The sequence below is a fragment of the Podarcis pityusensis genome (assembly GCF_964106645.2).
Source record: "Podarcis pityusensis genome assembly, chromosome: 1".
Lineage (NCBI taxonomy): Eukaryota > Metazoa > Chordata > Lepidosauria > Squamata > Lacertidae > Podarcis > Podarcis pityusensis.
In genome coordinates, this window is record NC_138028.1 from 2,166,305 (window position 1) to 2,186,464 (window position 20,160).

At 47.6% G+C, this 20,160-nt stretch overlaps 1 protein-coding gene across 2 annotated transcripts in view; it reads right to left on the reverse strand.

Annotated features, from left to right (window-relative positions):
- MDGA2 (MAM domain containing glycosylphosphatidylinositol anchor 2) overlaps positions 1-20,160 on the reverse strand; it is a 388,772-nt gene that overhangs the window by 119,854 nt on the left and 248,758 nt on the right. For both annotated transcript variants that reach the window (XM_081016731.1, XM_081016730.1), the window contains exon 7: positions 1,482-1,811. In XM_081016731.1, the coding sequence (XP_080872857.1) occupies positions 1,482-1,811 (330 nt within the window). The remainder of the gene's footprint in view (positions 1-1,481; positions 1,812-20,160) is intronic.

A 20,160-nucleotide genomic window follows, 5' to 3' on the forward strand; every position in this document is an offset into this window, starting at 1 on the left:
CCGACGCCGAGGTGCTTAACTTGCAGGATGCATTCTATCCACAGGATCGGGATCCATATCAATACAGTAGGTGGCCTTACATACCCTTACATACCCTTCAACATTTCTCCAGTGAAAATAGGGACGTCCTATTCCACCCCATCCGACTTTTCTCCAATGAATACAGGGGTGTCCGATTCCACCCTCTCCACCATTTCTCCAGTGAAGGGAACGTGGGACATTCCAGGATCCAGTCAGAAACTGGGATGTCTTCTGTAATTCCAGGCATGGGAAATTGGGATACTTGGAGGGTCTGGCCTCATACAGAACCAGACCCACTGGTCCACCTAGCTCATAACTAGCTAGGGTTATATATATTTTTTGTAATTATGCAAATCTGTTCATGTTGTAAGTCACCTTGGGCATGGTTTTAACAATGAAGAGGTGAGATGAATCCCAGCCCAAATTAGCTCCTTTGATATTTGCCCCTGTTGAAATGAGTGGTCAGGAGACGGTTGCCCATCACTCCTGGAAACCTAAGGGAGTCTCAAGGCTCCGTGACAACCATGCCGCTGGTCTCCATCCACTGCCCACCCACCTGAATCTCCACAGTGGTGGAGGGGTTGGAGCAATGTTTCTCAAACTTGGGTCCTCAGTTGTTGTTGGACTACAACTCCCATCATCCCTGACCACTGGTCCTGCTAGCTAGGGGAAATGGGAGTTGTAGTCCAAAACCAGCTAGGGATCCCAGCTCGAGAAACACCAGTAGAGTGTTGGTCTAGGACCTGGGAGCTCACTGGGTGACCTTGGGCCAGTCCCTGCCTCTCTCAGCTTAACCTAACTCCCAGGGTTGTGCTTGTTGTGGGGACTGAATGAGGAGCAGCTGGAGGAGAACTATGGACGCCACCTTGAGCTCCTTGGAGGAAAAGTTGGGCTATAAATGCCATTAATAAATAAACATTATGTCAGGGAGCTGCCGTCGAGCTGCCGCATTCTGGATTAATTGCAGTTTCCGGGTCACCTATAAAGGTAGCCCCATGCAGAGTGCATTGCAGTGGTCCAAGCGGGAGATAACCAGAGCATGCACCACTGTGAGACAGTCTGCGGGCAGGGAGGGTCTCAGCCTGCGTACCAGATAGAGCTGGTGGACAGCTGCCCTGGACACAGAATTAACCTGCGCCTCCATGGACAGCTGTGAGTCCAAAATGACTCGCAGTAGTTTGAGGCACAGAGAGGGGAGGAGATGTTTGGGCGTAACAAAACTCTTATGTTTGGGGAGGTCCAAAAAGAGACCACTCCTGGATTCTGCTAGCGATTGAGCCAGACATGAGCTTTGGGGCTCTTCACTGTAAATAGTTTGCACCAAAATAAAGCCTGAAAATGACAGGTCGGAGTCCTGCCTGGTTACTCTCGAGCAACCGCAACAGCCACCTGACACATTATCTCTTGCCTCCAATTCTGGCTGCCAAATCAGACTCCAAGAGTGACGGAAATGCCCTCACCTGTGCTGCTGGAAATGTTGACATCGATGCTGATGTCCGAAATCCCCCCGCCCTTCAGGGATGCAACACAGGTATATGTCCCAAAGTCCGTGAACTTCAGGTCAATGATATCCAAGTTGGTGGTGCCCGGGGAGACGTCGGGGTCCGTCTGGGTGATGACCATCCTCTCTGAGCTGCGCAGCGGCCGGCCGTTTTTGAACCAGCTGAAGGTGAGCTCCTCGGAAGGGACCGCCTCCACCTGGCAGGAGATCTTGACCTCCCGGCCGATCTGGATGTTGTCGTCTTTGTGATACGGGTCAGGCGTGATCCAGAACCGCCCTTTCTTCAAGGCTAAAGGGAAGAGAAGCGCAAGGTGAGTTGGGGGCAAGGACCCCTTTTGATTCACTGCACAGGTGAGACCAGGGAGGCAGGAACCTGCCAATTTCTACACTTCTCACAGCTTTTCCAATTGGGCTGTCCACATTTTTTCAGCAACTTGCAACACAAGTATAATGTTTCAAAAGCTGCATGAAACTTTGCTGGCAATTTAGTGCAAATTTCTCTTAATGTACACATTTTTTGTATGCACCTTTGACTAATGTGCATATTTCTGCAAGCTGCTTCCTTTCATATAATGCGTTCATGATGCTTTCCCCACTAATACACACATTCTTATGCACCCTTTAATAAACATTATTTAGTTGGAGAAGCGTTTTGCAAAATTCAAAGAAGTGCAGATTGCAGAGGGTAACTGTGTGTTGGGTCCATGCAATGGTTTGAAATGCTGGAATAAGGTCGTTTCTCATTAAAACAACGCAGATATAACCCAAATACCTAAAAAACCACCTCCTTCCTTACAGACTCTCTTGGGTGCTGAGATAGGCAGAGGGGGCCCTTTTGGTCGTTCCTCCACCCACTGAGGCTCAAGGGGTGGCAGCACAGGGCCTTCTCTGTGGTGGCCCCTGAGCTGGGAAACCCCTTCCCCACAGAAGTGTGTCTGACACCTTCATTGCACAGCTTCTGGCAAATGACGAGTGGCTTTTGACAACCTGGGATGTATATTTTCAGCACCTACATTATTTCTGTGATTGTCAGTTTCTTTAAACTGATTTTAATATTGTGTTTTCACTGTTGCAACCAAACCCTGGGGCCTTGGGTGGAAGGGCAGAGAAATAACAAGAAACAAAGTAAGATTTCTCCCCCTTCCTTAGGCGAGACACAACACCATGGCAAACCGTCAAAAAGGGAGAGCATCTCTGTTGGCAAGCAGTTCTGTAAGTAACAGCCAATTCCCCCCAATTCTACATTCTCCTTTGGACTGAATGTGCTTTGCTGTGTTAGGCTGTAGCCACGAGGCCAAGGAGAAGCAACCACTGTGCCTCCCTGCCTGGCCTGCTGCTCTCACTAAGCCTCTGGGCGTGCTGAAGTTTGATGCTCCACAAGCCACCTTAAAAGATAAGCCACTTTTTAAGTGCCACCCATACGATTCCTGCTTGAATAAGTGTCTCTATTTTGCTTCGTGCTGGAAAAGTGCCATAAAGACTAAGACGCGGGCCGAACGTTTTAGCAAGCAAACATTCAGGCTGAATGCAAACTGTGCAAGACAAATAGCAAAATGCAAATTTCAGCAGCAGCAGCAGCAGCACGGACTCCGCAGCCTAGGAGAACTTCCATGCCCCCTTATTTCCCTGGCTGCTGATTCCACACCCCCTTACTTCCCAGGAGGACGAGGTGTGGGTGAGATTAGGACATGGCTGACAGTCTGTTGCCCTGGACTGATGCAATGGTGGACTGACCAAGGGGGACATTATCGGAACAAAAGGCAGAAGGTTCTAGACAAGCTCATCGTCTCTCTTGTGTCACGACACGGTTCCTACGTCATTTAGCAATTTTGTGGCCGGGTGTGCAGCAATGCATGCTGGGAAAGGTCTTACGAGGTCATCCATAGTTCACATCAGGACAGCTCCCTCCCTCCTGCCCATATGCATGGCAAATATAGAAATCTCTCATCCACACTCAATAGCTTTGACTCTTTTGACCAAGGCTCTGGACACCAAGCCTCCTGAGGAATGCTTGAGGGAGTTGGCTGGTCTAGCCTGGAGAAGAGAAGACTGAGAGGAGATATTGAAGGGGGGGTTAGACTAGATGATCCTTAGGGTGCCTTGGGGTTCCTTCCAACTCTATGATCTTGTCATTCTATGATATGAGAGCCATCTTCAAACATCTTATTCCAGAAACTACAACTGATCCAGAATGTGGCTGACAGGCTGGTGACTGGGAGCAGCTGCCGGGACCAGATAACACTGGTTCTAAAGGATTAAGAGCTGTTTGACAGTGGAACCGTCTCCCTCAAGAGGTTGTGGACTCTCCTTCTTTGGAGGTTTTTTTTAGCAGAGGTTAGATGGTCATCTGTCACGGATGCTTTAGCTGAGATCCCTGCATTGCAGGAATGACTTTTGGGGGTCCCTTCCAACTCCACACGGACACGGGTGGCACTGTGGTCTAAACCACTGAGCCTCTTGGACTTGCCGATCAGAAGGTCGGCGGTTCAAATCCCCGTGACGGTGTGAGCACCCATTGCTCGGTCCCTGCTCCTGCCCACCTAGCAGTTTGAAAGCACGTCAAAGTGCAAGTAGATAAATAGGTATCACTCCAGCAGGAAGGTAAACGGCGTTTCCGTGTGCTGCACTGGTTCGCCAGAAGCTGCTTAGTCATGCTGGCCACATGACCTGGAAAAACTGTGGACAAACGCTGGCTCCCTCGGCCTATAGAGCGAGATGAGCGCACAACCCCAGAGTCGTCCACGACTGGACTTAACAGTCAGGGGTCCTTTACCTTACCTTTTTTACCTCCAACTCCACAATTCTCTGATTCTATATGGAGTGTTGCTAAGTTGTAGCTTTCTGCTTTACTTTAATTGTTCCTTTCATCTTTCCTCCCTGATCATTTTAAGCCGCTTTGGACGGGCGTTTGCCTTAAAGGATTTGACACTTTTACAAAAAAGAGAGGTCATTTTAGCAGCTGCATGTTCCACACTCAGGAAACGCCCCAAGACTCACCCACTCCAGAACATCTTCTTAAGCAATTCCAAAACATGTCCTAAGCCCTCCCTGTGGCCAAACACGGCCCCTCCTGTCCCCTGCCTCAACCAACGGCATTTCTAATGCACAAATTAAGTTGCAACTGCCTTGGCGACAACTTCTCCGTGTCCTCTCGAGGTGTAGCTGTGCTGGCCCTCCTCCACCCCAAGCATTCCTCTAATCTGCCCAAACATCCCTATCTTGCAAATGCACATTTAGCCCGACATGAATGGCATCAAAGGGAGCCTTTCAGCTCCCTTCTGTCAACAGGCTTTGCTGGAATACTTATGGCAAAGTCTGCCGCCTCTGAAGCGCCCACCAGGGACCCAGGGCTGCTCACGTCGGCCTCTGCAGAGGATGTTTATGGGTTTGACCATGCAAAGCCTGTGGCGTCGACCGTGGTAAGGAGCCGGCCTGCGAGACGAAGCAAATTGGGCTAGAGCTGAGCCAACAATTCTCAGAAGACTGTTTCTTTCCCCCCGAGAAAATTCTGCTGAGTCTTTTTTCTCTCTCTCGCCCCCACTTCGCAATCAAAGCCACATTCACACTGTGCATTTAAAGGACTACGGTGCCGCTTTGAAACACACATGGCTTTCCCCCCAAGAATCCTGGGAACTATAGTTTCTTGAGGGTCCTGATGGCTGTTAGGAGACTCTCATTTTCCCCCTGCCAAAGCTACAATTGCAGGAGCTCCCTGGGAAAAGGGATTGGTGGTTCTGGGAGGGGAATAGGAGGGTCTCATAACAACCTGCAGTGCCCTTAACAAACCACAGCTCCCCCAGACGCTGCCCCATCTAAATCAGACTGGCAAAACAAATTAAGAGAATCTGTGGAACTAGTGAGACTGTCAGGGGACTGCCATTGGAAAAGGGAAGGGAGGCAGAGGGGCCGTTGGGACACAGAGAGTCTCCGGAAATCTTGCTTCCAACTGTGGAACAGTCCTAACTGCAATAGAGACCCCCGTCTGAATCCCCAGATAGTTATTGTTGCCAGTCCGTGTGGGCAATACTGAGCCAGATGGAGCCACAGTCCGGCTCTGCAAACGGCATCTCCCCACGCTCCTCTCCTTCCAGACGCCAGCTCTGCTCCTGGTGGGGCTCCTCCTCCGCTCCTTAGCATTTAACAAATCCCCAACTTTCAAAAAGTGTCGGTGCAATTAAGCAGCAAGGCATTATCCTACCAGGGCATCTCAAAACTTTTTAATATCAAGTAATTACTTGGCACTTATGAGACCAGATGCATTCACATTTTCAATTTAAATGCAAATACTGCTGAAGGATTTACACAGGTTGGTACCTCTAATTTTTATAAATGCCTCTTTCTTAAAAAAGGGGGGGGAGGAGAGGAGAGAGGAGAGGGGGAGAACGGCAAGAGAACTTGATCTTTTGCAAGTGTAGCGCTACAGATGTCTCCATCCGCCTGGGATCAAGTTAATTAGGTACTGTTTGTCTGGCAGGATTCCAGTGGGGGTGGGGCCCATAGGTGGATTCTCTGCAGGAGTGAGGCACTCAGCAGCTGAAGTGCACCTGAGCACAGTTCTGGCACCTCTCAGGTGGGCACCATTGCGGGCTGGCGCTCCCCCCCCCCCCTGCTCCTTGCCTATTCCTTCACTGCACTGATTTCCGGGGTCCCTTCCAACTCTACGATTCTATGATCTGACTTAGCAGAAGACAGCTTCCAATATTCCTCAGGCCCTGGAGATCCACCGCTGTTTGCAGCCTTCCTTCAGAGCTTGATTGCACCCTCTTCCCCGCAACTCTTCAGAGGCGCCCTCGTGGCACGGAAAGCTTTTAACCTATTATTTAGGAATAATCATTACTGCATCCGGCTGCAACAACATGATCAATAGGCTATCTACATCTTAATGTGGAGCTGCCTATAAAATCGACCCAGGAAATGCCTCGGCTTCTTGCAGAGTCCCGGCCTCGGTTCCCGGCTGTAAAATGCACAAGGCGATTAAACTGAGTGGCCGTTGCCCTTCTGTGTTTTTATCCATGGGCTTGTAAAGTTTCATGGGGAGAGAGATGCTCAGCACGGCAAGAGTGCAAACTTTAAACCACTTGCAAACCGCTAAAGAATGTAGGAAGAGTCTGCTGGCTGGGGGCAATGGTCCATCTCGTTCAGAATCCTGTTCTCACAGTGGCCAACCAAATGTCTGTGGGGAACCAGCAAGCAGCATTTGGGCACAAGACCCTTCTTTCCTCCTGTGGCTTCCAGCAACTGATGTTCAGAAGCATTGCTGCTTCCAGCTGTGGAGGCAGAACAGAGCCATCGTGACTAGAAGCCATCAACGGCCCACTACTCCATCAGTTTGCCTAATCCTCTTTTAAAAACATCTAGGTTAGCGGCCATCCAGTTTAACTATGTGCTGCGTGTAGAAGTACAATTCTGCTGCTTTGGATTCCACTGAAGAACATTGGCTCTAGTAGGTTTATTGAGATGACCTTATTGCCGTCAGATCAACAATTCATGCTTTGCCTGATAGGCACATGAAGGGACTGAGGCTCACAGAGTTTTTCCCCAAAACAAAATAAAAAAATTCCTTCCAGTAGCACCTTAGAGACCAACTAAGTTTGTTATTGGTATGAGCTTTCGTGTGCATGCACACTTCTTCAGGTACAGTGGTACCTCTGGATGCGAACGGGATCCGTTCCGGAGCCCCGTTCACATCCTGATGCAAACGTAAGACGCGACTGCGCGTCTGCGCGTGCACGTTTCACCGCTTCCGCGCATGCACGTAACGTCATTTTGAGTGTCTGCGCATGCACGAACGGTGAAACCTGGAAGTAACGCGCTCCGTTACTTCTGGGTCACCGCAGAGCGCAACCCGAAAATATTTAAGCTGAAGAGTATTCATCCTGAGATATGACTGTACACTGAAACAGAAGTCACCAGACCTTTATATATAGTGAGAGGGAGGGGTATTACTCAGAAGGGTGGTGGGAATGGGTGATTGGCTGATAGGTGTAGTAAACCTGTTGACGAGCTTTCTTGTGAAATTTGCCAGAGAGAATTCTGTGAGATTACTTCTTTTGTCTGCCTCGGCAGGAAGCTGCAACACTACTTCCTTCCTTTCTGAGCAGCCTCCTCTTTCTTCATCGTGATTCCAAGCGTGTCTGAGCTCTGCACCTCAGACGCCATTTTTGAACTTAAGTTTTGAGCTTTTGTAACTTAGATAATAGTTATAAGCTTGCCTTCATTTTGCTACTGCAATTGTTGCTTCAAGACCTAGATTATGTAAGTAAGTCCTACTTTTACTTCTGCACAAAACTGTGATTTTTGCTTTTAAGAGGGAGGAAAAGGGCTAATCCCAGGAAAATCCACTCCGCCTTAAAGCATCCTGCATAATTGTTTCTAGAAGTTTAAAACAACCTTTTGTTAGCTTCTGAATATAAGCTGCAAAGAACTGTACTCTGCTGATCTCACTCATGTGAGCCAGGAAGGATCATAACTATGCAATATATCTTCTTCTAGTGTTTAAATCCAGACCTGCACATTGAGGAGACTCCTTTACAGATGCGTGGTGCATGCACTTTGAGGGTGCCAAAAGTTGGGGTAGGATATTGAATCCTCTGCAACTTTCCATCTGGAGTGGGAAACATGAATGGGCCTGTCTGAGCACCACATCAACAAGCAGAAGGAGAATAGACCCAAACACATATTACAGGCATCTAGCTGTCTCCAGTAGAAAGTAGAAACATCACCTTGCCAACAAAGGTCCGTATAGTTAAAGCTCTGGTTTTCCCAGTAGTGGTGTATGGAAGTGAGAGCTGGACCATAAAGAAGGCTGACCGCCAAAGAATGGATGCTTTTGAATTATGCTGTTGGAGGAGACTCTTGAGAGTCCCATGGACTGCAAGAAGATCAAACCTCTCCATTCTGAAGGAAATCAGCCCTGAGTGCTCCCTGGAAGGACAGATCCTGAAGCTGAGGCTCCAAGACTTTGGCCACCTCAGGAGAAGAGAAGACTCCCTGGAAAAGACCCTGATGTTGGGAAAGATTGAGGGCACAAGGAGAAGGGGACGACAGAGGACGAGATGGTGGGACAGTGTTCTCAAAGCTACCAGCATGAGTTTGACTAAATTGCGGGAGGCAGTGGAAGACAGGAGTGCCTGGCGTGCTCTGGTCCATGGGGTCACGAAGAGGCAGACACGACTAAACGACTAAACAACAACAGCTGTCCGCAGAAGGAGATTGTCCCTCCTGGTGGGACATGGCTTGATTTAGATCCAGATGACTCAAGCAGTATGCTGAAATGGCAAATAAATTCTTGCCGCTGAATCCCCCTTCGCTCACATTTCTCCCCAGCCCTGGAACAGGTGCTAACATCTGCGTTGGGCTTCTGAGACTTCTGCTTTGGAGACTTGAGCTGAGGAAGGAAGAATTGCAACTCACACTGACAGACCCTTAAAAGGCACACACACCCCTTTTAAAATAAAGTAAAGGTAAAGGTACCCCTGCCCGTACGGGCCAGTCGTGACCGACTCTGGGGTTGCGTGCTCATCTCGCTTAAGAGGCCGGGAGCCAGCGCTGTCCGGAGACACTTCCGGGTCACATGGCCGGTGTGACAAAGCTGCTCTGGCGAGCCAGCACCAGCGCAGCGCACGGAAACGCCGTTACCTTCCCGCTATGAAGCGGTACCTATTTATCTACTTGCACTTAAGGGTGCTTTCGAACTGCTAGGTGGGCAGGAGCTGGGACTGAACGACGGGAGCTCACCCCGCCGCGAGGATTCAAACCGCCGACCATGCGATCGGCAAGTCCTAGGCACTGAGGTTTTACCCACAGCGCCACCCGCGTTCCCTTAAAATAAACTCTCGGAAACCAAAAATATGGAGAAGAGTTTCGCCACAGAGGAACAAAGCACCAAGATACCTTGGCAGGAGAAGGATGGAGCTTCATTAAATTTACAGATTTCTCCAGGAAACCAAACACCCGTTTCAGTGGTTTATACTAACCACTGGATCACTAAACAAGAATGTGTTTTACAGATGTATATACAGTTGTACCTCTGAAGTCGAGCGGAATCTGTTCCAGAAGTCCATTCGACTTCCGAAACGTTCGACTTCCAAAGCACGACTTCTGATTGGCTGCAGAAAGCTCCTGCAGCCAATTAGAAGCCGCGGAACCCCCTTGTACGTTCGGCTTCCAGAAGAACGTTCGGAAACTGGAGCAGTCACTTCCGGTTTTCCATCATTCGGGAGCTGAAACGTACGAGTTCTGGGGCGTTCGAGAACCGAGGTAAGACTGTACTGTGATTCGTTGTGGTGTATGTACAGGGATACAGTGGTACCTCTGGTTACGTACTTAATTCGTTCTGGAGGTCCGTTCTTAACCTGAAGCGGTACCACTTTAGCTAATGGGGCCTCCTGCTGCTGCTGTGCTGCCGCTGCGTGATTTCTGTTCTCATCCTGAAGCAAAGCTCTTAACCCAAGGTACTATTTCTGTAACCAGTCTGTAACCTGAAGCATATGTAACCTGAAGCATATGCAACCCAAGGCACCATTGTATAGGTTTTCATAATGTATTTTGGGGGGTCTGCAGGGAAATAAGAAGGAAAGAAAAAAGAATTGCAACTCACAGGAACAAAATCTTAAAAGCCCCCCCCTTTAAAAATCTCTCTGAAACCCAAAATGGGGAGAATAGTTTTCCTACAGAGAACCTGGTACCCTGGAGCATATAAAACAGGACAAAGTAATCTTGTAATAATACAGGAAAGGTCCCCACTGCTTGAGCACGGAAGATTAAAAAGCTGGCACCAAAATGCCCACTCTGCCAATGCTGTGGCTGCCTGCTGGCGTTCCCTGCCTAAGTGCAAACATGGGGCTGCTACATGAATGACTTGCTCCTTCCAAATGAGCCACAGAGGCTTTGGAGCATTAGGCTGCATTTCCACAGGTGCGGCGCAGCTCCCACGCCCTCCCTCCCAACCTTTTCATTCCCCTGTCCAAATGAGAGCTTGGCACAAAGGAGACACAAATCAAGGGCCTGCTTCCTCTTAAGGATGGAGCAGCCGGGGTGGAGGAATGGGGGTGGTGGGGGTGGTCTGCCCCGGGCATCATCACTGAGGGGGGTGACATTCGGCATGTCACCTGCCCATGACTCCCAAGCCTACCCTGAGCCGCCGGGCGAAGGGGCAAAGCTGCGCCGCCTTGCCAGCAGCCTTCCTCCCTTCCCTCTTTGTTTTGACAGCTCAGGGGAGGCTTGGGAGTCACGGGCGGGCAGTGTGCCATTGCCCTCTGCTCCTGGGCTGTTTCCGGGGGGGGGGGGAGCCTCACCCAAGCTGTCAAAAGGAAAAGGGAAGGGAGGAAGGCTGCTAGCAAGGCAGCGTGGCTCCCCACCCTCACCCCCGCCCAGGAAGCAGCCTGCCATGGGCGGCTCCTCCACCCCCATGGTGTCTCGCCCCCTGGGATGCTCGCTGTTAGAATTCCTGCTCCATGATTGCAGTCATGGGATTGTTGCCTATCACGTGACGGTGTATGTTTTGACTCCACAGTGTGGGAAGTGGCGGAGACAGGATGTTTGTGTTCCTGTGTTCCGTGAAGTGGGACTATTGTCCTTTGTTGTTTTTATCTTTGGTATCTGATGCTAGAGAGAGAGGGAGCCATGTTGCAGTGCTCCGTGTGTGTTTAGATGTAAATAAAGTAGATTAGCCAAAATGCTGAGTTGCTGAGGTCTGTCACGCAACTGCGAAGACTCTGCAGGTCCCGAAGTGTGCTGGTGTCCGTTGGCATCGGTCGCTGTAATGTTTGGGCAGAAGAAAGCTCATGAAGCTCCCGAACGATCGACCAGGAGGGAGAGAACATGCCACTTGGGCCTGTGTCTCTGCCAGGGTCCTACTCGAGTGTAGGACGAGCTCCTGAACACCCCGCCCCATGGCCCCGCAACTGCAGCCTGGACAACTCTGCGCACCTTTCCTCTGGCAGAAGACGAACTCACAGTGGACGGAAAACAAAGGCATGCTAACCCTGGCAGAATCAGGGCGCCAAAGGCCCAGATATTCATTTTCATTTTTGCACCTTTTCCTCCAAGGGGCTCAAGGTGGCATCGATGGTTCTCCCCCTCCCCATTTAATTCCCCCAACTGTGAGGTAGGTCAGCCTGTGATTGCCCCAAGGTCACCAAGCGAGCTTTGTAGCCCGGTGAGAGATTTGAACCCTGGTCTCTCCGCAAAAATGGCCTTGGGTTGAATGTTTTCAAGGACTGTGGTTGGAAGAGAGATGAGCTGGGATGCCAGAAGATGACAGAAAGCAGTTGACTATCATTAATATGCAATGATAAACCTAGACAGCATCTTAAAAAGCAGAGATATCACCTTGCTGACAAAGGTCCGTATAGTTAAAGCCATGGTTTTCCCAGTTGTGATGTATGAAAGAGAGAGCTGGACCATCAAGAAGGCTGATCGCCAAAGAATTGATGCTTTTGAGTTATGGTGCTGGAGGAGACTCTTGAGAGTCCCATGGACTGCAAGAAGATCAAACCTCTCCATTCTGAAGGAAATCAGTCCTGAGTGCTCACTGGAAGGACAGATCCTGAAGCTGAGGCTCCAAGACTTTGGCCACCTCATGAGAAGAGAAGACTCCCTGGAAAAGACCCTGATGTTGGGAAAGATGGAGGGCACAAGGAGAAGGGGACGACGGAGGATGAGATGGTGGGACAGTGTTCTCGAAGCTACCCGCATGAGTTTGACCAAACTGTGAGAGGCAGTGAAAGGCAGGAGTGCCTGGCGTGCTCTGGTCCATGGGGTCACGAAGAGTCGGACACGACTAAACGACTAAACAACGACAACAATCATTAATATTATTGTTATTTCTGCACTGCTGAATGAAGCTCGGCTGACTGGGAATCTTGACCCTCTTAACTTGAACCCTCAAAGGGAATTTTCTGGGTTCGCTGCGGAGATGTTCAATCCCACGTCCGAAGCGAAGCTCACCACATCTCAGCCACAAGATGTGTCCAACATGCGGGGACATGTTGCAGAAATCAAATAGCTGCTTTGGTCCACATCATCCGTGTGCATCTTTGCAAAATGCAACGGGAACTGGAGGGAGGAATGGGAGCCATTTTGTACGCGTTCTCCTTATTTCCTGCGCTTTCCCTGTTTTCAAAATGTGATTGGAAGGAAGCTCACCATTTGAGCTGTAAATTTGTTTAATTCATAAGGAAGCTCACGGTTCTGAGTGGCCAAACTGCTTGTTTCAAACGCTGATGGGCTCCCTGAGCTTCTGGAGCAGGGCTGGTTCAGGCAATAGAGAGAGAGGCAGGCCATCACAAGTATTTTCTCTCGCCGGCGTTGGAGGCTTTGGGGATGCAGCTGAGTTTACTCGCGCTCCCTGACATTTCCATTTCCTTCTCCCAGCTTCTGATCGTTTGAGGAATTCATTAGGCAGTGCAGGAGTGTGGTTTTTGTTGTTTTTTTAATTTAAAAAAAAAAAAAAATCAAGTTAGAATTTTAATTATATTTTGTTCAGTCTCATGAGGCTCCCAGGCTTGAGTTGCTATGAATAAATATGCAGAAGGTTTGGTTTATTATGCCATGACTCATGAAATCTGTATCCAAGGGGAGTCAGGGTTTATATTCTTTGCTATCTCTGAGAGAATCTTGGATGCTAACCTCTTTCCTTGCCTGTTCTGAAATGCTAAAACACACACACACAGAGACACACATACCAATCCACTCCAACAAAACACACCAACATGTCAAGTCCGTTTCTTCTCAGTTTACATTTCCGGTTAGGGATGTGAGAGACCCCCCCAAGGAGAAATTGCACCTCTAGACTGAGAGCTGGACCATAAAGAAGGCTGATCGCCGAAGAACGGATGCTTTTGAATTCTGGTGCTGGAGGAGACTCTTGAGAGTCCCATGGATTGCAAGAAGATCAAACCTCTCCATTCTGAAGGAAATCAGCCCTGAGTGCTCACTGGAAGGACAGATCCTGAAGCTGAGGCTCCCAGACTTTGGCCACCTCATGAGAAGAGAAGACTCCCTGGGAAAGACCCTGATGTTGGGAAAGATGGGGGGCACAAGGAGAAGGGGACGACAGAGGACGAGATGGTGGGACAGTGTTCTCAAAGCTACCAGCATGAGTGTGACCAAACTGCGGGAGGCAGTGGAAGACAGGAGTGCCTGGCGTGGTCTGGTCCAGGGGGTCATGAAGAGTCGGACACGACTAAACGACTAGACAACAAAAATTGATTTTCCCGGTGCAAAGTTATTCATTTCCATGGAAAACACTACAAAGATCTACTCCACTGGTCTTGGCTGTTCCTGCCTGCAGTGCAACAATTCTCAGTTTCAACATGTTTTCTCTTGTGCATTCTCCCTTCACACTTTCACTGCATCATGGGCCTTGCAGTATTACACTATGCTGCAAGAAATGTTGAAGGAGATGCTCGGTTGTGTGTCATTTTGAGGTGCGCTGGGCAAGAAAAAGCGACTCATAAATTTAACAAACAAACCATCAGAACTTTAAATGAATTTCACACTGCATTATGGGTTTTGTTGCTTTTGATGGCATCCACTAGCCCCCTGCAGCCTGGCCCCCGGCAGATGTCCTGAACTGCTGACTGGGGCTCATGGGAGTTGTAGTCCAAACTGCCTGGATGGCATCAGATTGGGGAAACCGTTATTATTAATAATAATATTCACAATTACTTTGAAATAAGACTATAAACACATGATGCAGTGCGACTGCAAGCTACCTATGAATGAAGGAGCACATGCAGCACTTGTCTGTAACAGTCTTTGAACTGCAGCTGAGCAGATGGTAGCAATGAACATATCGACAGTCTGCCTATGAATCTTGAATGAAAGTGCCCATTTTTGGGATTTCCATTTTAGGCAAAAATCTGGCTCTTTTCAGAGAGGGGAGAGTGGTTTTAAGCCATGGCTCACTTGCTATGAAGGACCAGCCATCTCCCACAGATTTAATTTAACAGTGTCTCCGCCATCGCATGAACAATATTTATGGTACAGTGGTATCTTGGTTCTCAAACGCCTTGGTTCCCAAACGCCAAAAACCCGGAAGTAATTATTGCCGTTTTCAAACGCTTTTCGGAAGCCGAACGTCCAATGCGGCTGTCGGCTATTGTTTCCACGGTGCCTGCACCAATCAGAAGAAGAAGAAGAGTTTGGATTTGATATCCCGCTTTATCACTACCCAAAGGAGTCTCAAAGCGGCTCACAATCTCCTTTCCCTTCCTCCCCCACAACAAACACTCTGTGAGGTGAGTGGGGCTGAGAGACTTCAAAGAAGTGTGACTGGCCCAAGGTCACCCAGCAGCTGCATGTGGAGGAGCGGAGACGCGAACCCGGTTCCCCAGATTACGAGTCCACCGCTCTTAACCACTACACCACACTGGCTCTCAGAAGCTGCGCCTTGGTTTTTGAACATTTCGGAAGTCAAACGGACTTCCGGAACAGATTGAGTTCGGCGCTTTTGTTATTGTTATTTATTTTGCGTTTTTCTTTTTGAGGCTGTTTCGGTTCATTTGTTTTTGTGACTGTGTGGAACGCAGTTCAGCTATTGATTGATTGATTGTGTGACTGCGGAAATGGATAAAAGCCCCCCCATCCAAACAATGACTGCCATCAGTGCAGGTAAACAAAAAAAGTTGTTTTAATTTTTATCATCTACAATACTGTCTTATTTAATTTTTTTTTATTTTTTTTTAATAATTTTTTATTAAAGTTTTAAACAACAAAACAAGAAAAACAACACACACAAAAAACAATACAAAACTTAACAATAAAAACACAAAACACAACAATTAAAAACACACTCTCTTTTCCATTTCCAATTTTAAATTACTTATTTTCTAGACTTCCTCAAACCTCCCTCTTTTGTATTCCAGTCCACATTATTTGTCCAGCAGTTTCTTTTCCACTTTTTTAATCCCAATCTTTAATTTAATAAAATGTTAAAATATATAACTTCAACTTTTTTTAAACCTAATCCTTGATCTTAATATCATATAACTTTAAAATTTTCCCTTTTAATATCAAATTTCCATCTCTTTAAAAATCTTTAATCTTGATCTTTAATCTTAATCTATCCTTAACTTTAACCTGTGCAGCTGGAAACCACTTGTTTTCAGTCCAACATCACTCTAATTTAATTTATAGTACAGTACATTGATTATTGCTTTCATTTTATGGATCAGTGGTCTCATTAGATAGGAAAATTCACGTTAAATTGCTGTTTTAGGGGTTGCTTTTAAAAGTATGGAATGGATTAATCCATTTTGCATTCCTTTCCATGGGAAAGCGCACCTTGGTTTTGGAATGCTTTGGTTTTGGAACGGATTAAGTTTGAGAACCAAGGTACCACTGTATTTATAGGGGGAACCTCCCGCAAACAGAGGACTGAGCATGCTCAGTGAGCCCAGAATTTCGATTGGCTGATGGGGAGTTAGGGTAACTAGGATTATGGGATGGAATAGCCCAGAAGGAGGTCATAGCAGGTGAACACTGAACAGGAACTTTCCATGCTGCACCATTTTACTGCAGATCCAAATTGCTCAATCTAAAAATTTACCAACTGTCTACCTTGTGACACCTCTACCCCCCCCCCCCACTGCCGCCGTGAGCCACACACTATAAAACTTGTCATCCTGAGGACTCCATAGTTTTCTGGGTAATAAAGTGCAAACAGAGGTTATGACCCTCATGAAATAATCACAGCGGGATTTCTCTGACACCGCAAAAGCCCTCCGAGGCTATTATGATTAATCTCTGGTTCTTATTAAAAGCCCCCATTGCAAACGAGGCTGTGTTCTAGTGTTATTGCCCTATTGGATTACAGAAAGAAAGAGAGAAAACAAGGTTTATATGAACTACTCGGTTTGGGCAGATTAATGTGCCACATTGGCGCTAAGCAGCCAACAGAAAGCAACCAACTCGCCACTGGAGTTATCAGTATTATTTTTAGTTGCAAATTAGGAAGTCTCACCTTAAACGCAAATGGAATCAAATTTCCCTCCCACCCCTACTTTTGAGAAAACTTATTCTGATGGAAGAATGGATGTGTCCTAACCACACACTGAGAGAGACACACCCTGAGCTGTTTGACAGTGCAACAGATTCCTCCAGGAAGTGATAGAGTCTCCTTCATTGGAGGTTTTTAAACAGAGGCTAGATTCCTGCCCCCAGGCCTCCATGCATTGTACTAGATGACCCCTGGGATCTCTACAATTCTATGATTCTAAAAACAACAACTTATCAGTCACCTTTTTATTAATTTGCAAAAGTACAGTGGTACCTTGGTCCTCAGACTTAATCCATTCTGGAAGTCCGTTCCAAAACCAAAGCATTCCAAAACCAAGGCGCGCTTTCCCATAGAAAGTAGTGCAAAACGGATTAATCCATTCCAGACTTTTAAGAACAACCCCTAAAACAGCAATTGAACATGGATTTTACTATTTATGGATCCATAAAATGAAAACAATAATGTACTGCAGTCACATAATCCATCAATCAGTAGCTGAACTGGGTTCCACACAGTCACAAAAACAAAACAAAAAAGAGATACAAAACCGCAAAATAAATAGCAAAAACAGACAGACCTCAGCGTAACACTCAAAACGGAGCACGTTTGTCTTCTGAAAAACATTCGCAAACCAGAACACTTACTTCAGGGTTTGCAGTGTTTGGCTTCCAAGTTGTTTGAGTACCAAGGCATTTGAGTACCAAGGTACCACTGAAATTCAAAGCAACTTACAGCAATAAATATGGAACACGTGCATTAAAAGCAGTATAAAAAAAACCTAAAACACATTCATGTTTTTAAAAGGCAGGTTGAAAGCATCCCACCCACAGGAGGAGGGCCCAGATAATTAAAAACCAAAGGCCTGGCAGGAAATAAATGCTTCAGCCATGTCCCCACCAATCTTTACTGCATCCCCGCCCATCAAATGTGATTTGCCATTTCTTTTGACGTTCAGAGACTAATTTTTCTGTGGGATTGAGGCCACCCACTCCCTTGTCATTGTATTTCCCTTCCTTCCCTGATCAGCCACCTCTCCACACATTAATATTTTGGGTCTTGTCCTTTATTTGAGGCCCCTGGAGTGCTGTGATGGCTCCCTTGTCATGTTATCTTCATGAATAAGGTGGGAAAGGGGAATATGAGCTCAGGGCTTCCATGGTTGAACAAGTCTAACGCCCTCTTTCTTTATCTGAACCACCTACTGTTTAAAAACAGAAATACAACATGAAGTCGAGAAAGCAGTATCATAAAAAAAGTATGATTAAAAAAAAAGGAATTCAGTGATAAAAGGCTCCGATCTTACAGGCCAGGGAAAACCTGGAAATAAAGATATGTCTTTACCAAACACCTGAAGCAAACTAATGGATGGCGCATCACATACCCACAAAATCCACTATATCACAGAGGCTGACACCACCGCTCTCCATCTCTTTGCTTGCCGGCAAGATCTATTACCAATCTGGACCTCTGCAATTATGGTGGGAAAACACAAGGGGGGGGAAATCCAGGATACACAAAGGACCCTGAGTGAGATGTACCCATCACTCAAAATTCAGGAAGTCCCTGTGTGGTTTCTCACTTGTGCATATTCTTAAGAACATAGGAACTCAAGATGCGCCTGCTGGATCAGGCCAATGGCCCACCTGGCCCAGCATATGGTTCTCCCAGTGCCCAACCAGATGCCCCAATAGGAAACCAGCAAGCAGGATCCAAGCGCAAGAGCCCTCTCCCCTCCCATGGTCTCCAGCAACTGGTATCAAGAAGCACTGCTGCCTCTGACTGTGGAGTCAGTCATGGCTAGTAGCCTCTGATGGTCCATGAACGTGTTTGATCTTCTTTCAAAACCATCTAGGATGGTGGTCTTCGCTGCCTCCTGTGGGAGCGAGTTCCAAAGTTCAACTGAAGGAATGGGTTTCCCAGACCCAAAACTGACTGTGCAGGCAGTTTGAAATAGGCACCAAAATCCCTATTTTTCCTTAGCTAAAATCCATTAACTTGAGCTCTGAGTCAATGTATAAACAAAAACCCGGCTGTATAGACAAGTGCTCAGAGCCCTCTCCTTTATCAGTTTGTGACGGCAAGGATGGCCTTGCTGTACCAGTAGAACAGGGAAGACACGTCTGTGCCTTATCTTATATCCTGACCACAAAGACGCACAGACCTAGTTTGGGAACAGCGCCAGAGGGTGTTCTTGGAGATGGTGATCTCTTGCTCCAAGATAAGAGTAGGAACAGGAAGATCCTTTTATGGTCAGAAGTACAGGAAGGAATATCCTTTTATGGTCAGAAGTACAGGAAGGAATACCCTTTTATGGTTAAGAATACCGGAGCAGGAACATATGTGATGTCAACCTGCGTGTATAGGCTGACATGGTTGGATTCCTAGGGAAGGAGGGAGAGGGTGCCTGGAGGATATATATACTGCAAGAAATTTCAAATTTCTTTGGACTTGCTGTGGACTGATCATGCAAGTGCCTTCTGCTATCCGGAGAGCAGAATAAACTCTTTCTTTGAATCAACCTCGGTGTCATTTGACTTCCTTCCTCCTGTTTGGGAGCAACGCAGACCCAATCGGTGAACTCCAATAAGGCTACACAACAAGGCACTGCACAAAGCACCCTGACTCTGGAATGGTGAGCTATGAAGGGAACAAAACACCAAGGCAGTAAATAACCAGAGCCAAGAACTGAGAGATAGAGAAACAACAGAAGACAGACCTGGACGCTGGATGGAGAAGACCAAGCAGCAGAGGAGCACAGAAGCATAGGAAGATTCCTTATTCTGATCCAGACCAAAGGCCCATCTAGCTCAGCATTGTTCACACTGACTTGCAGAGGCTCTCCAGGTGTTCAGACCAGGGTTCTTCCCAGTTCTACCTGGAGATACCACCGGAGGTTGATCCTGGGACCTTCTGCATACAAGGTAGATGTTCTGCTAAGGAGCTATGGGCTTTTCTCATGCATGCCCAGACTGCAAGGGGATTCTGGGGATGAATTCCCCTTTAGCAGTTGTGCATCTATGCAGACTGTGACCCACCAAGCCCAACCACAGCTTACGAGCCATGCATGATAGCCAGCTCGCCGGATCACCACCTAGTCGTGGCAAGTGGGCTTGCACGTCCCTATGACCCTTGTAAGTGAAGCCTTTGGGAGTCTTGTACTCCCAGCTGGGTCAACCAATGCGGTAAGGTCAAAGGGGAAGAGCTAGACAATGAATGATCCAAGAAGTCCTCAATGGCAGAAGAGGCAGAAGATGACAAGCAACATGTTACAATGGCTGTGAAGCTAGATGAAGGCTGCAGCAGATAAGAATCTACTGGTCGTCATGATTATTCATGTCATTGGAACAGAGCCTTACTGGGAAGACTGTGTGTTGGTCAGCGTGCACTGATCTACACACATAAAACAAATTCACATACAGGTGTCTTCCAAAAACCCATCCCAAACCCAAAGCCCAAAAGCCCCATTGCGATCGGCAAATGATAATGGTGGCAGGATCGTGAAATCTGGAAGCCCCTAGTCATGAACCAGCACATGGGCGGTGGATACAGATTCAGTCGCTCTGACTCAAGGAACGAGGCAGTTGAGCAGCTCAGCAGCTGTATCCAGGACTGAGCAGCCCTTTTTAGGATCCAC